Source organism: Bidens hawaiensis, unplaced genomic scaffold (assembly GCF_021521415.1).
Source record: "Bidens hawaiensis isolate Kalapana, Puna unplaced genomic scaffold, B.hawaiensis_p1.1 tig00005179_1, whole genome shotgun sequence".
In the NCBI taxonomy this organism is placed as follows: domain Eukaryota; kingdom Viridiplantae; phylum Streptophyta; class Magnoliopsida; order Asterales; family Asteraceae; genus Bidens; species Bidens hawaiensis.
In genome coordinates this window covers 1,653,727-1,669,839 of record NW_027491332.1, presented here as the reverse complement: position 1 = coordinate 1,669,839, position 16,113 = coordinate 1,653,727, and the positions used below count along the sequence as shown (strand labels likewise).

General features: G+C 37.6%; 1 protein-coding gene across 2 annotated transcripts; it reads right to left on the bottom strand.

The window, feature by feature from the left end:
* Positions 1–11,800: 11,800 nt before the first annotated feature.
* Positions 11,801–14,434, bottom strand: LOC143629222 (DNA replication complex GINS protein PSF2-like). Of its 2 annotated transcripts, none has more exons than XM_077098550.1 (8): positions 14,269–14,434; positions 14,106–14,180; positions 13,058–13,172; positions 12,497–12,596; positions 12,386–12,416; positions 12,187–12,279; positions 11,967–12,116; positions 11,801–11,863 (listed from the first exon to the last, which is right to left on the bottom strand). In XM_077098550.1, exons 5-8 carry the CDS (start codon positions 12,386–12,388, stop codon positions 11,846–11,848), a joined length of 264 nt encoding a protein of 87 aa, XP_076954665.1. In that variant the 5' UTR covers positions 12,389–12,416; positions 12,497–12,596; positions 13,058–13,172; positions 14,106–14,180; positions 14,269–14,434; the 3' UTR covers positions 11,801–11,845. Both variants share the same exon structure in this region, with proteins under 2 accessions (XP_076954665.1, XP_076954666.1).
* Positions 14,435–16,113: the final 1,679 nt, after the last annotated feature.

Genomic DNA, 16,113 nt, shown 5'->3' with positions numbered 1-16,113 from the left:
TAATGTGATGTTTAAAGGCGCCGGCTTTTAGGATTACAAATGGTTCGAAGGTACGTAATTTAACGGCTTATTCTATTTGTTTCTCTGTTTTGTTCTTGGTTCAAGATTCACCATAACTTGTATTTTTATCACATAATACTTAGAATTAATATCTAAACTACTGATTCCAACATAGAGACCCTATTGAGATATCAAAAATACACGCCAGAGGAATATTGAATCGACTCCAACCACAAACTTGTATTCGTCCCCTTACAAGGTTTAAAAAGGTCACACAAACGAAAACTGCAAGCAAAACAATAGTAGCAAGTAAACGAAAACAGAACTGAAATAGTTCTCAGTACTCATGACAGCCGAGGTCCACATTACCACACTAAAGCACAATCCCAATGTTACGAGAATCCTTAGAAACTGGATTTTGCTTGAAATCTATCCGACCGAACCACAACAAGGCCTATAGCGCCACTAGGTTCAACTGCCATATTTTCTCTTGATGAAAAACAAGCAGCAAAAGGAGTGGAGCAGTTAGTCTTACTGACCGCTCCAGTCTCATTCAATAACTTGTTTGTCGTCTAGATTGCATATTAGTCTCACTCAATATAACCTGACCTCCATAGCGTTTCACGTTCTCAGTTGAGCATTTTGGTTCCGTTTTTGGTACGACTAAAAATAAAATATAAACTTAAATGAGTGATGTTACATTTGCACATGATTGATGGTTAGTTTGCAGGAAAATTCCCAAAATAATCCTTTTGAAACAAGGAATTCTTGAAATGTCCCCAAAATTCAAGACTTCAAAAATTATCCTTACCAAACATGTCGGGACGACGTATTTTTTGACTTGATTTGCTTGCAGTGTTGGACCAATGAGTAAACGACACGTATCACCAACCACTACGCCCCAACTAATTATTGTAAAATACCGGCTGCGGCAACGAGTTTTTGGTGAGTTCTGTTTTCTGCGGCAATGACCATCTGAAACAGGGTTTTGATCGTTTGTGGTTTCTGGTGCCGGCAACGATTTCTTGAAAATTAGGTGTTATGACAGGCGTCAGGATTGTGATGAGAGGAATGGTGTGATAGTGGTTACCAAAAGAGAACAAAGGAGGAATTGGTGTGTGAGTGCAAGTGTGAATTGTTGTTTGGTGTTTGGTCAGTGTTTTAAAGATGAGTAAACAGAGACATTATCACATGAATCATGTGAATGCATGTGCAACGAGGATGTATGGTCAATTCATGATTTTTTAAGACAAGTAACCGTGCTACCTTGGCTGATGTTTAGTTAACAAGATCACTTTGCTTTTGTTGGTTTTGTTTGGTTGGGGTTTTTTCTTAGTTTATGTTGGTCCAGACGGATCAAACAATTGAATCAAACGAACTTATCAAACAAACAAACACGAGATATTGAGGTGACAACCCTCGACTCTTTTCATATAATCAAACGGACTTAACAAATGAACTTCACGAACTTAATACATGGAGATGAGACTCTTTGACTCTCTCTTAACTCTCACTCAACTCTCTCTCATAAAACTAAATCCAGACCCTTTATATAGACCTATTAAAATTGCTCTTCAAGACATACCTTTCCTAAACCTAGTACAGTTCAATTAAGTAAAATATATATAACATAATAAACCCTTAATATAACTTTATTAATATTCAAGATTAATTCTTCAGTCTAGTGTTAGCTTTTTATGAAATTTGACGTTCAAAAAAAAAGTTATCGTGCTACTTCTAAAGTCCTCAATAAAAGTAACCATGCATCCAATTCACCGGCCGATGTTTTAAAGTATACCACATATTGTTGGTGTTTTCATCCCCAAGCAGGGGCGTTATCATGCTCATAATTACACGCACCTAAAAAGTCTTGAACTTTAAGGTAGACCACAAAATGGAGGACACTGACTAGGTAGTCCATGTTCCTCATCAACTTTTTATGGATTTATTGATATGGTACAAAACTTCACCTAATAGTTCACGTGAATTTTAATGAATGTATATGAAACATCTTTAATCAATGTTTGTATGTACTAAAGGAATCAGCAAACTCCACATGCATCAAGTGCTACCAAAAATGTCATTTTGATCCCGCAAAATTTAGCGCCCTGTGGTTTTGAGTACCGGTTTGCCAAAAGTTTCTATTCTTTCTGTTCTATTGATATCACGAATTACTTTTGAAGCATCAAGGACTACGAAAGCCCCATGTGTTTACTTGAACCAGCTACTTCATTTGGAATGTGACTCCAAAGCCTACTTCCAGGCCGAAAACAATTTTATGCCCACTTGGTAGTTTTGTTATTTATTTCTTTACGTAAGTTTAAGAAACTTATGGATTTATGTTTGTGGTTAACGTGACGTTACACCTCGTTTTTATAATTTGTTAATTATCATATTCTCATACTTATTCAGTAATCTATTCCTAATTAGTTATGTAGGGATGAGCGAGTATCAGTATTGAAGACAAAATTCAGGAAATACCAGTACATGTTTTGCTCATCCCTAACTAACATGGCTTCTAAAAAAATGTAATATAATCAACATTTTGTAGCCACTAGTTTTAAGTACGGCTATGAAAAAGATCCAAATAAGACTACTGGAAATCAAAAATCAGACTGACAAGCACAATTCCAAAATCTAAAATATTTTACAGATAGATTTAAACAAACCAAACGAAAAGATACTTAAAGCCGTGATTAAATAAGATAATTTGACTGATAGAAATTAGAAGAGTTTGAGGAATCACTTCTGATGAATATGCAGGTGATTTCAGAAGACATGTCATTTACTGTCTCAGTTCATGCTGAAAATAAAGAAAAATAGGTTAAAACTTAGCACACGTATATACGTGTGTGAGAGTATGATGTTATTCATATGATATGAAAATGAAAAAGCTTACCCTAGGTCCCCGATCAGCTGTATGGAGTGTCTGTATTCCTCTCTATGTGATTCTTGAATAATCTTTGGAGCGGCAAGTTTATAAAAATTTCTTGAATAATCTATGAAAAAAATGATTCGGCTTTTGTGGGTAACCATAAGAGCACACAGAGTGGTCATAGTTATTCCATAACTTCCCGTTTCACCCAAAACAACACGCGGAGAGGGGGGGGGGGTTGTTACTAGTTGTCGCATATCAATTTTCTTCCCATTTTTTCGGACTTCCTCAAATTTCTTTTTGCATATATCCATTTTCCCCCACTATTGGTGAATATTCCAAGAAAACCCGTGAAAAGTGGCATGGGAAAAGTAGGGAGCGGGGCTCTATCGGTTCAATTTATGATTTTGGGATTCAATGTTACTTCGCCAACATACCACAAGAACACAAACAAGAATTATATGAAAGATAGTATTAAATAATAGTTGTGTTTTAGCTAAATCATTACACATGTTTAATTGTTTAGTTATTGAATGCTCATTTGTCAAATTGGACGTGGCTTAATGGTAGAGCACTCACAGCCAAACACTAATACACTACTATTTAAAATTCTCAGACTACTTCATTGCTTCAAAATTATTCTCATTATCATTTTGACTATGACTTTTGGAACCGGTTGACCTGCCTTTGACTTTTAGGTCAATGTTAACCAAAAAGTAAATTATATCAGAAATCCCTCTTTTTTTTACCAAGAAGTCAGATGATATTAAATATCTGGCCAATATTGCCCTTTTGATCTTCCATCATAGCAATGGCCTTGTTAAAATGTTTGATTGATTTTGTATTTTTTAGCTTATTCAGCATATCAATCCAATGCAATCTTAAAAAGACTTCGATCCTTCATTTATTTTGTGGTTTAAATGACGCGATGTTTAAAGGTGTCGGTTTTTAGGGTTACAAGTAGTTCGAAGGTACATGATTTCGCGTCTGATTCTATTCGCTTCTCTGTTTTGTTCTCAATTCAAGAATCACCCTAACTTTTATTAAACTATTAATAACATAATACTTCGGATAATATCTGAACTACTAATTCCAACATATAGACCCTATTGGGATATCAAAAAATACACACTAGATGGATATTGAATATACTCAAACGACAAACTCGTATTTGTCCACTTACAAGGGTTTAAAAAGATCACACAAACGAAAACTGAAAGCAAAATAATAGTATCAAGTAAACGAAAACAGAACTGAAATAATTTTTAGTACTCATGACCTAGAGTTTGTTGGATTAATTTCTATTCCGGGTCACAAGTCGGTGAACCGGGCCTAAGAGGTTTTAACAAGTCGGTTAAAGTCTAAGGGGTATTATGAAACATTCAATATGCTTGGTGGCCAAGTTTACCTTGTTGGCCAAGTTGACCTTGTTGCCCAAGTTCACCTTGGTGGCCAAGTTGAGTGGTGACCACATATTATGCTTGGTGACCAAGTTGGGTTACTAGTATAAATACATGTACAAAGTTAGTGTTAGACACAACAACACAACAACAAACACAACAATCACCACCATCACTACCAAAGTTATTGTAATCAGTTTTTTGAGTTATATTTTCTGGTTATAATATAAGTCGGTTATTTATTAGTTGTGCGTTAATTATCGTTTATCATTCTTGAATTGGTATCAGAGCTCGGTTCAAGAACGCGATAATTAACGGCCACCAAAGAAGGTGTCTCGATCAAACAAGTTGGTTTGAATTCCTGAAGAAGTTGTTATCGTGGTTGATCGAACAAGTTGGTTTAATCTCCCAAAGAAGTTGTTGTCATTGTCGATAGCATAGTTCGTTCAGTTGTTACTTTATTCAAACAAGTTAGGTTTGAGTAGCCATGGGTGACACGACCACCGCCGCCGCCAAAGGGGAAAGAGAACGGACCATCTTTCACTCAATGTCCAATGTTAACTACAACGAACTATACCGTGTGGGCTATGAGGATGAAAGTAGTCCTAAGAGTTCACAAAGTTTGGGACACCATCAACTTGGGTGTCCCCGATGAAGACAAAAATGGCATGGCTATGGCCTTGTTGTTTCAATCCATACCCGAAACCTTGATAATGCAAATTGGAGATCAAAAAGCTGCTAAAGCCATGTGGGATTCGATTAAAACCCGACACTTAGGTGCTGAACGGGTTAGAGAAGCACGTCTCCATACCTTGTCAATGGAATTTGACAATATGAAGATGAACGAGTCAGATTCCATAGATAACTTTGCGGGCAAGTTATCGAGCATTGCCTCGAAATCAGCGGCTCTCGGCGAAGTTATAGATGAAGCAAGGTTGGTAAAGAAGTTTCTCAAAAGTCTCCCAAGATCGAAGTATATTCAAATGGTTGCTTCGCTTGAGCAAATGCTGGATCTCAATAAAACGGGATTTGAAGATGTCGTAGGCCGACTCCGAGCCTATGAGGAGCGAATCCGAGAAGAAGAAATTCAAGGGGGTGACCAAGGTAAACTTTTATTCGGTAAATATGATTCATCAAGCCATAGAAGTTTTGAATCTAATGGGGGGCGAGGACGAGGAGGTCGAGGTCGTGGTCGAGGCCGTTTTAACGGCCAATACCGAACCCCTAGTACCAAACAAGGGTCATCAAGTCAGGGGAAAACAAAGGTGAAGAAAGATCGGTCAAAGATTTTATGTTACCGATGTGACAAGTTTGGTCACTTTGCATCCGGTTGCCCGGACCGAGTTCAAAAGGGTCAAGAAGCAAACAAAACCGAAGTCCGTGAAAATTTTGATGATGCGGCGTATATGCATCAAGTTGTGTTCTTAAATGAACAAAACCTAATACCAAAGAAATACGAGACCGAGCGGGTCGAAGATGATGTATGGTATTTGGATAATGGGGCAAGTAATCATATGACGGGAAACCGGTCATATTTTTTAGAGTTAAACGAGAACATAACCGGGAGGGTTAAGTTCGGAGATGGGTCATTTGTTCAAATCAAGGGAAAAGGCTCAATTCTTTTCCAAGGAAAATCGGGTGACCAAGACTTGTTAACCGAGATTTATTATATTCCAGAGTTAAAAAATAACATAATAAGTCTCGGTCAAGCAACGGAGTCCGGATGTGACATTCGGATGAAACACGATCTTCTGACCATGTACGATAATAACGGGAGGTTACTCATGAAGGTCAAGAGATCCGAAAATCGACTCTACAAAATACGAATGAAAATTGGAGCTCCCGTGTGTTTGCAATCAAAGATTGAAGACGATGCATGGCGTTGGCACGCAAGACTTGGGCACATCAATTTCGAGTTAATGAAATCGATGGCTAAGAAGGATCTTGTACGAGGTTTACCACATGTTGAACACGAAAATCAGTTGTGCGAATCGTGTTTGGTGGGGAAAGAAACGAAGCGTTCGTTTCCGACTACATCCTCGTTTAGAGCATCCCAACCTTTGGAGTTAGTTCATGGTGACTTGTGCGGTCCAATAACCCCATCCACTATCTCGGGTAATAGGTATGTCTTTGTTATTATAGACGATTACTCACGATACATGTGGACGTTTTTATTGAAAGAAAAAGGTGAAGCGTTTGAAAGTTTTAAGAGGTTTAAAGCCCTGATCGAGACGGAGGTGGGTTTACCAATGAAAACTCCCCGAACCGATAGGGGAGGAGAATTCACTTCACGTGATTTCAATCGGTTCTGCGATGAAAGTGGAATTATTCGGCATTTAACCGCCCCGTACACGCCGCAACAAAATGGCGTGGTAGAAAGGCGAAACATTACTTTAATGGGGATGGTGCGGAGTATTCTAAAGGCAATGCAGGTACCAAATTATATGTGGGGAGAAGCGGTCCGACATTCAACCTTTTTAATCAATCGGGTCCCAACCCGGGCCTTGGTTGATCAAACTCCATATGAACGGTTCAAGAAAAAGAAACCGATTATTGAACACGTTCGAGTATTTGGGTGCATGGCGTATGCTAAAGTTGATAGTGTACATCTAAAGAAACTTGATGATAGGTCAAGACAACTCGTTTATCTCGGTTCGAAGACGGGTTCAAAAGCATACCGTCTCTTCGATCCGAACACCCGGAAAATTGTTGTTAGTCGAGACGTTGTGTTTGACGAAAACAAAGGGTGGAATTGGGTAAAGAAAGTCGAGAAAAATGACTACGAGCCGGGTATGTTTTCTATTGTTTGGGGGGGGGGGTGCGGTTGACAATGGAGCTGGTCAAATCGAACCCACTATTGAAGAAACGTCTAGAAGCAACCCGGGTAGCCCAAGCTCTGAACCTACATCACCAGTTCAACCCGAGTCCAACGACTCAGCCGAACCAAGTCATATCAGGCCTAATTCCTCAACCCGATCTCAAGTTCAGTCGATGGGTAATGGGTCACAGGTCCATTCGGGTGAAAATGAGGCCCAAACGGGTCTAAGACGTTCAACCCGAGTCTCGATTTTACCAAGAAGATTACAAGAAGATTATGTGTTACATATTGACTCTGACTATGAGCAAATGCTTCTTACAGCAAGTGGTGAAACGAGTAGCTATTTTGAGGCTAAGTCGAACCAAGAATGGGTTCGTGCTATGAATACCGAGATCGATTAGATAAACAAGAATGAAACATGGAAGTTAGTCGAACTTCCAAAGGGTGCAAAATGTATCGGGTTGAAGTGGGTGTTCAAAATCAAACGAAATGCGGATGGAACGATAAACAAGTATAAAGCTCGGCTGGTTGCAAAGGGTTACGTGCAACAACCCGGGATTGACTTTGATGATGTTTTCTCTCCGGTAGCCCGAATCGAGACCGTTCGGCTACTAATCGCATTGGCTGCATCTAACGGGTGGGAAATCCACCATCTTGATGTAAAGACGGCCTTTCTACATGGTGAATTGAAAGAAGTTGTGTTCGTTTCACAACCCGAAGGATACGAGAAAAAGGGCGAGGAGGCAAAAGTTTACAAGTTGTCAAAGGCCTTGTACGGGTTAAGGCAAGCTCCCCGAGCTTGGAACACAAAGCTCGATAACATCCTACGAGACATGAAGTTTCAGAAAATGTTCCAAGGAACAATCGGTTTACCGAAAGACGGATGGGAAACATTTTTTGATCGTAGCCGTGTATGTGGATGATTTATTTGTGACAGGTACAAGCTCGAGTATAATTTCCGATTTCAAAAAGGGTATGGCGACCAAGTTTGAGATGTTGGATCTCGGGAAGTTAACCTACTATCTCGGAATCGAAGTATTCCAACGAAAGGACATGATAATAATTACACAAGAAGGATACGCCAAAAGAATTCTGAAGGAGACAGGTATGCAAAACTGTAATCCGTCTCAAGTCCCAATGAATCATGGTGGGAAATACTCAAAATCCGAGAATGAAGTCGAACTCGATGCAACCGAGTATCGAAAGGTAGTGGGTTGCTTACGGTATTTATTACACACTCGTCCGGATATGGCGTACTCTGTGGGTATTGTTAGTCGATATATGCAAAGCCCACGAGAATCTCATGGTATGGCAATACGACACCTATTGAGATACTTGAAGAACACGACGAGTTATGGGATCAAGTACGGGAAGAACGGGTCCAAACGACTTGTCGGGTATAGTGATAGTAGTCACAACATAGATGAGGATGATGGTAGAAGTACCACGGGGCACGTGTTTTATTACGGGCAATCTCCAATTACATGGTGCTCACAAAAGCAAGCGACAGTTGCACTCTCATCGTGTGAAGCCGAGTACATGGCGGCTTCAGTAGCTGCATGTCAAGCTCTATGGCTCCGAGAGTTGTTGAGCGAGTTGACTGGAGAAGCATTACAGAAAGTTATGTTGAAAGTTGATAACACGTCTGCAATAGCCCTTGTGAAAAATCCGGTTTTTCACAACCGAACAAAGCATATAAAGTCTCACTTTCATTTTATTCGAGATTGCTACAACAACGACGAGGTCAATGTTGAGCACATTAGCGGGAAAGAGCAACGAGCCGATATCCTCACTAAAGCACTCGCAAGAATCAAGTTCACGGAGATGCGCGAGTTACTTGGAGTTGAAGACCTTACTAATCCGAATGTTGGATTAATTTCTATTCCGGGTCACAAGTCGGTGAACCGGGCATAAGAGTTTTTAACAAGTCGGTTAAAGTCTAAGGGGTATTATGAAACATTCCATATGCTTGGTGGCCAAGTTTACCTTGTTGGCCAAGTTGACCTTGTTGCCCAAGTTCACCTTGGTGGCCAAGTTGAGTGGTGACCACATATTATGCTTGGTGACCAAGTTGGGTTACTAGTATAAATACATGTACAAAGTTAGTATTAGACACGACAACACAACAACAAACACAACAATCATCACCATCACTACCAAAGTTATTGTAATCAGTTTTTTGAGTTATATTTTCTGGTTATAATATAAGTCGGTTATTTATTAGTTGTGCGTTAATTATCGTTTATCATTCTTGAGAGTTGTCATTTGTCTTCTCTAACGGCCTGCATAACAGCCGAGGTCCACATTACCACACTAAAGCACAATCCCAATGTTACGAGAATCCTTAGAAACTGGATTTTGCTTGAAATCTATCCGACCGAACCACAACAAGGCCTATAGCGCCACTAGGTTCAACTGCCATATTTTCTCTTGATGAAAAACAAGCAGCAAAAGGAGTATAGGTTGACCTTAATTATATCATATTGACTTTTTCAATAATCATTTTTATTGCAAACTAACCATCAATCATGTGCAAATGTAAAATCGCTCTCATTCACTTAGATACTTAATATTATGATTTCCAAACTTAATTTCCTTTTTTTATTTTTAAATTTAGTGGTTTTCATGTTGCTACGCTGGCTACAAAACTTCTAGGAATTCCGGCATATGTAGCTGTACCAAAAACGGCACCATTATGCAAAATTGAGAACGTGAAACGCTATGGAGGTCAGGTTATATTAAGTGAGACCAATATGCAATCTAGAAAAGAGACATCAAACAAGTTATTAAATGAGACTGGAGCAGTTAGTCTTACTGACCGCTCTAGTCTCATTCAATAACTTATTTGTCGTCTAGACTGCATATTAGTCTCACTCAATATAACCTGACCTCCATAGCGTTTCACGTTCTCAGTTGAGCATTTTGGTTCCGTTTTTGGTACGACTAAAAATAAAATATAAACTTAAATGAGTGATGTTACATTTGCACATGATTGATGGTTAGTTTGCAGGAAAATTCCCAAAATAATCCTTTTGAAACGAGGAATTCTTGAAATGTCCCCAAAATTCAAGACTTCAAAAATTATCCTTACCAAACATGTCGGGACGACGTATTTTTTGACTTGATTTGCTGCAGTGTTGGACCAATGAGTAAACGACACGTATCACCAACCACTACGCCCCAACTAATTATTGTAAAATACCGGCTGCGGCAACGAGTTTCTGGTGAGTTCTGTTTTCGGCGGCAATGACCATATGACACAGGGTTTTGATCGTTGTAGTTTCTAGCACCGGCAACGATTTCTCAAAAATTATGTGTTATGACAGGTGTTAGGACTGTGATGAGAGGAATGGTGTGATAGTGATTACCAAAAGAGAACAAAGGAGGAATTGGTGTGTGAGTGCAAGTGTGAATTGTTGTTTGGTGTTTGGTCAGTGTTTTAAAGATGAGTAAACAGAGACATGATCACATGAATCATGTGAATGCATGTGCAACTATGATGTATGGTCAATTCATGATTTTTTTAAGATGAGTAACTGTGCTACCTTGGTTGATGTTTAGTTAACAGGATCACTTTGCTTTTGTTGGTTTGTTTGGTTGGGGTTTTTGGTAGTTTTGTGCTAGCTTTTTATGAAATTTACCGTTCATAAAAAAAGTAATCGTGCTACTTCTAAAGTCCTCAATAAAAGTAACCATGTATCCAATTCACCGGTCGATGTACTAAAGTATACCACATATTGTTGGTGTTTTTGTCCCCAAGCAGGGGCGTATCATGTTCATAATTACACACACTTAAAAAGTCTTGAACTTTAAGGTAGACCACAAAATGGAAGACACTGACTAGGTAAGTAGGTAGTCCGTGTTCCTCGTCAACTTTTTATGTATTTATTGATATGGTACAAAACTTCACCTAATAGTTCACGTGAATTTTAATGAATGTATATGAAATATCTTTAATCAATGTTTGCAGGTACTAACGGAATCTGCAAACTCCACATGCATCAAGTGCTACCAAAAATGTCACTTTGATCCATCAAAGTTTAGCGCCCCGTGGTTTTGAGTACCGGTTTGCCAAAAGTTTCTATTATTTCTGTTCTATTGATATCACGAATTACTTTTGAAGCATCAAGAACTACGAAAGCCCTGTGTGTTTACTTGAACCAGCTACTTCATTTGCAATGTGACTCCAAAGCCTACTTCCAGGCCGAAAACGTTTTATGCCCACTTGTTTTGTTATTTTATTTCATTACGTAGGTTTAAGAAACCTATAGAATTATGTATGTGGTTAACAGGACGTTTCACCTCATTTATATAATTTGTTAATTATCATATTCCAGTTTCACCTCACACTTACTACCCCCAATTAGTTATGTTGGGATGAGCAGGTACCATTACCAGGTACTGGTACCAATATTGAAGACAAAATTCAGGAAATAACGATACCTACTTTGCTCATCCCTAACTAACATGGCTTCTAAAAAAGATGTAATCTAATTAACATTTTGTAGCCTCTAGTTTTAAGTACGGCTATGAAAAAAATCCCAATAAGACTACTAGAAATCCGAAATCAGACCGACAAAAGCACAATTACAAAAACTAAAATATTTTACAGACAAATTTAAACAAACCAAACGAAAAGAGATTTAAAGCTGCGATTAAACAAGATAATTTGACTGATAGAAATTAGAAGAGTTTGAGCCTTTGAGGAATCACTTCTGTTGAATATGCAGGTGATTTCAGAAGACACGTCATTTACCGTCTCAGTTCACGCTGCAAAACAAAGAAAAATAGGTTAAAACTTAGCACATGTATATATGTCTGAGATTATGATATCATTCATAATTTCATATGATGTGCATATGAAAAAGCTTACCCTAGGTCCCCGATCAGCTGTTTGGGGTCGCCTATATTCCTCTCTCTGTGATTCTTGAACAATCTCTGGAGCGGCAAGTTCATAAAACGTTTCTAGACTTCCAGTAACAAACGGTCGTATCACATTTACTTCCATTGCAGATAAATTCAGCTGCAAATTTCATGCTTCATGTTATTTAACTTCACATTTTGAATGTAAAACATGAGCTAACTGTTAATACCTTCATTGCATATGATCGAGACGAAACTTTCTCCAACCCAGTACCAATTTTGTGAAACCTTACGTCTTTAATGTCTTCAATAAGAGATCTCACCTATATAGGTATTTTAAAAAATACAGCTTTTAAAATTTCATTTTTTAATATAAAGTGATTTCAAAATGACTATATTCCCACAAGGATCTTTCATCTTTAGACTAACCATATATACTTCAGGAATGTCTTCACGGGCACTGCATCAATGAAAACTTGTTAAAGAGCTTTTTTAACAGCAAGTGATGAAAGAATAAGTAAAAGAGTAAAAGTCACTTACTGGTCAAAAAGAAGCCTTGAAATCTCAACATAATGAAATGGCAATGCTTCAAAAGAACTTGCTGAGTCGCGCTCTGACTCCAAAACCTAAGTCAGTTTTTCTAGTGGGAAAGATTTCATAAAAAAAATGGTTACTAACTAAAAATATATGTAAGTACGTAACACTGTATTTCTTAACTTTGGGTTACGTGAATGCACATATTGTTCAGCTTGATACATAAACTATAACTGTCATTAGATTATGTGCAGATCAAATAAAAAAGATTGATAATTTAATACCTTATTAATTTAAAGCAGATACATTTGTAAATGGCTCACACGAATTGACAAAACACATGTTCAGATAAACCAACTAATCTCTCATAACTGCTCAAGTTCAGATAAACCAACTAATCTCTCATAACTAACATTTCTTTATAAACTGTTTGTTCATTTCTACTGAAACTGGACTTGTGAATTCATCATACGCTAGCAGTAAATGACATAGCCTGTTTCAATATATCTTTTTTTTATAAACTGTTTGTTCATGTGTGTGTTTAAGTTTCACAGAGGAAAGATTTACCAACAGACATCCAATCTGGTGGGCGAATAGTGCATTTCCCTCTCTTTTTCAAAGCGACAGCCAACCATATCGGGACCTGAGTAGGTATCTGTGGCTGAAATGGACCAAAATCACCCTGCCAATTATATTAAAAAGAATGTTAACAACACATTCAAACTATAACATGTTGGGTTGTCTAGAAGTTTATTTAAGAAATTACTACATAAAGTTACTAAATAAAGTCATAAAGTATAGAGGTGCAAACAAGCCAAGCCGCGCGTGAGCTACTCAAGCTCGAATCGATTAAAAACTCAAAGCGAGACTAGCTTTTTCGAGCTTGAGCCAAGCCTCAAGTAAACTTGGTCGAGCCATGTCTATTTATAAGTTTTAAGGGTGTGCATGGTTCGGTTCGGTTTTTATCCTCAACCAAATTAACCAATCGGTTTTCAGTTAATCGGTTCAGTTTATTCGGTTAATATTTCGGTTTGGTTAATAACCAAACTTAAATCTGAGCTAAAATTTTTACTTAGGATTACATGAAATGGATGCACAAATACATGAAATGAAGGTATAACTACATGAAATGGATACACAAATACATGAAATGGAGATATAAATACATGAAATGGAGATATAAAAACACGAAATACATTAAATTGACGTTTAAAAGCTAGAAATATATGAAAATAAGAATAATTTGGTTCAGTTAATTTTGGTTCGGTTTCGTCGGTTTTGGTTTCTGTTATGTTATTGCTCATCCGTAATAAATTCTACCTCTTCTGGACTTCTATGTACTAATTTCCCACTGCACAGTCAAGCTCGAGCCGGGCTTGGGCTCGCTTAATGTTTTTCTCATAATAAATAAAAATAAATAAAGCCGTATATAAATTAATTAATAAATAGCAAACAAGCCGGGCCCAAGCTTGAAATAAAAAAACTCAAAAGCCCAGCCTGAGCTTTAGAAAAAGAACTCGAAACCAGCCAAGCTCGAGCTAGCGTAAGTCAAAACACGGGCTTCGCTCACCTCGTTTAAACGCGTAAACAAGGAAAAGGAAAGAAAGAAGATTACACAAATTAAACTGAGAGGCTTTATCCTTAAGTTAGGAACTATCTCGATCATTTCATCCTCTGCTAAAAACTCTAACTGTATTATCCAATCCAACATTCACAGTCAATTATAGCAGCTATAACTTCACATACAACCAATTACACTTACGGTAAACTTAATTTACCTCAGCAGCTGAAAATGTAGAGCCACAAGAATCGGATTGACCGGACATAATTATTACAGATCCAACGGTTGGAGTCACAATTTCAATACCTGTGACTCGGAATCAACGATTTGGATGGCGAATTCAAGTAATTAGGGTCGCAATTTGGATCCGATTGGAAATTAGGGCTTACAAAAAGAATATGAATTGGCGGGAAAATTGGGATAAACGGCGGGTTATTGACGTGTTTCTGTTTTTGATTTATTTTAAAGAAACTGAAATGGGCCAAAAATATAGAGCCCATAAAATATAAGAAATGAAATCTTTTCGGCAACGGTGCACAAAATATCTGGTTTCGGATCTGACCTGTAACCGGTTTCTACCCCTACTTGACCGTTAGGTATGACCTGGTATTGGATTCCTCTCCGGACCTGTACTTGGAACCGGACCTCACCCAGACTCGTGGGAACCGGTTCCACCTTTACCCGGTCAAAACCCGACACAAACCTAATTGAGACTCGAAAAAACCCTAGTCAAAACCTGGTCAAATACACGACTATACCCGGAACTGGTTCCTATCCGACCCGGTTTTGACTTTTGTTGACCATATCCGTTTTGGTTTCTAAAAATACATGGTTTGTGCACCTCTACTTTTGGGTGTGTTTGGGATTTCTTATTTAAGTCAAAAATAACTTTTGATTGAAAGAGACTTATTAACTTATGAAATTTTTGAAAGAAATTTTTAAAAAATGTTTTGATTAACTTATGTGATGAAGAAAGTCAAAATGACCAAAAATGACAATTTAATTTAAAAGGGATGTAATCAGTTTTAAGGGTTTGAGGGGTGTAATAAGTAATTCAGGGCCGTCTTTGAGGCATGGCGGGGTAGTCGACGGCCACAGGCCTGAATTTTTTTTTCAAAGATAATTATATGTATTTTTATCAAAAAAATATGTATAATCAATATTTCAACACAATTATATAACCACTAGCTTGGTTTAATGGTAAATGGGTATGATATCTAATCAAAAGATAGTGAATTCTAATATTATTTGAGACAATTTTAAGCTTATTTTTATACAAAAAATTTTTACACAACTCAAATCGTAATCAAGTAAGCCTATTTAAAATTAAATTGTTTAAACCCAACAAAATGTTTCTTTTACTTAAGGCCCGAAAAAAAATTCGCCTTTGGCCCAAAAAAATTTTCGGTTTCTCGGAGCCGGCCCTGAAGTAATTCAAACACAATAAGTTAATAAGTTGCATTTTTTCAACTTATCAGAATCTTCTTATTTTGCCTTGTTGATAACTTAAAATCCATAAGTCCTTTTTGTTTGTCAACCAACTAATATAACTTATTAACTTTTTGAAAAGTTAATTAGTTATAAAGAGACTCTAATAAGTGTTTCGGTCAAAAATTGACAAAGCAACTTTTGATCAAATTAGTGCGTGAGGTGAAGTGCTTAATGATGGTGATATCGAACACAAAGATATGATTACGAGGGAAAAAACCCTTGATTATGATAATCTTCGTTTCGGTCAAGAGTTTACAACTTAATCCTTAGTCGAATTCCTTCGGTTAAGGATTATGAACTCAACTTTTGGTCGAATTAACGTTCGATTATTATGATCTCCGACACAAAAAACCCCCGGACGGTGAAAACTATCACCGTCGATATTATTAATAACGAAAGTAGGTGATTACAAGTGGTGGAGCTGATAGAATATCGAAAGCTAAGTGTTACAGTGATTTCTAGTAAGCAAAACCGTGAGTTGTGTGTGACCTAACGATATTATCAGCTCAATATATAATAAGAAGATTACAACTGTTATTTCGATTATTCCGAAAACCCTAGACTACTTCAT

Excerpts from the sequence above, each read along its gene's own strand:
- LOC143629222 (XM_077098550.1), bottom strand. Across the intron at positions 12,117-12,186 it reads CTCGATCATATGCAATGAAG|CTGAATTTATCTGCAATGGA; the intron begins GTATTAACAGTT and ends TGAAATTTGCAG.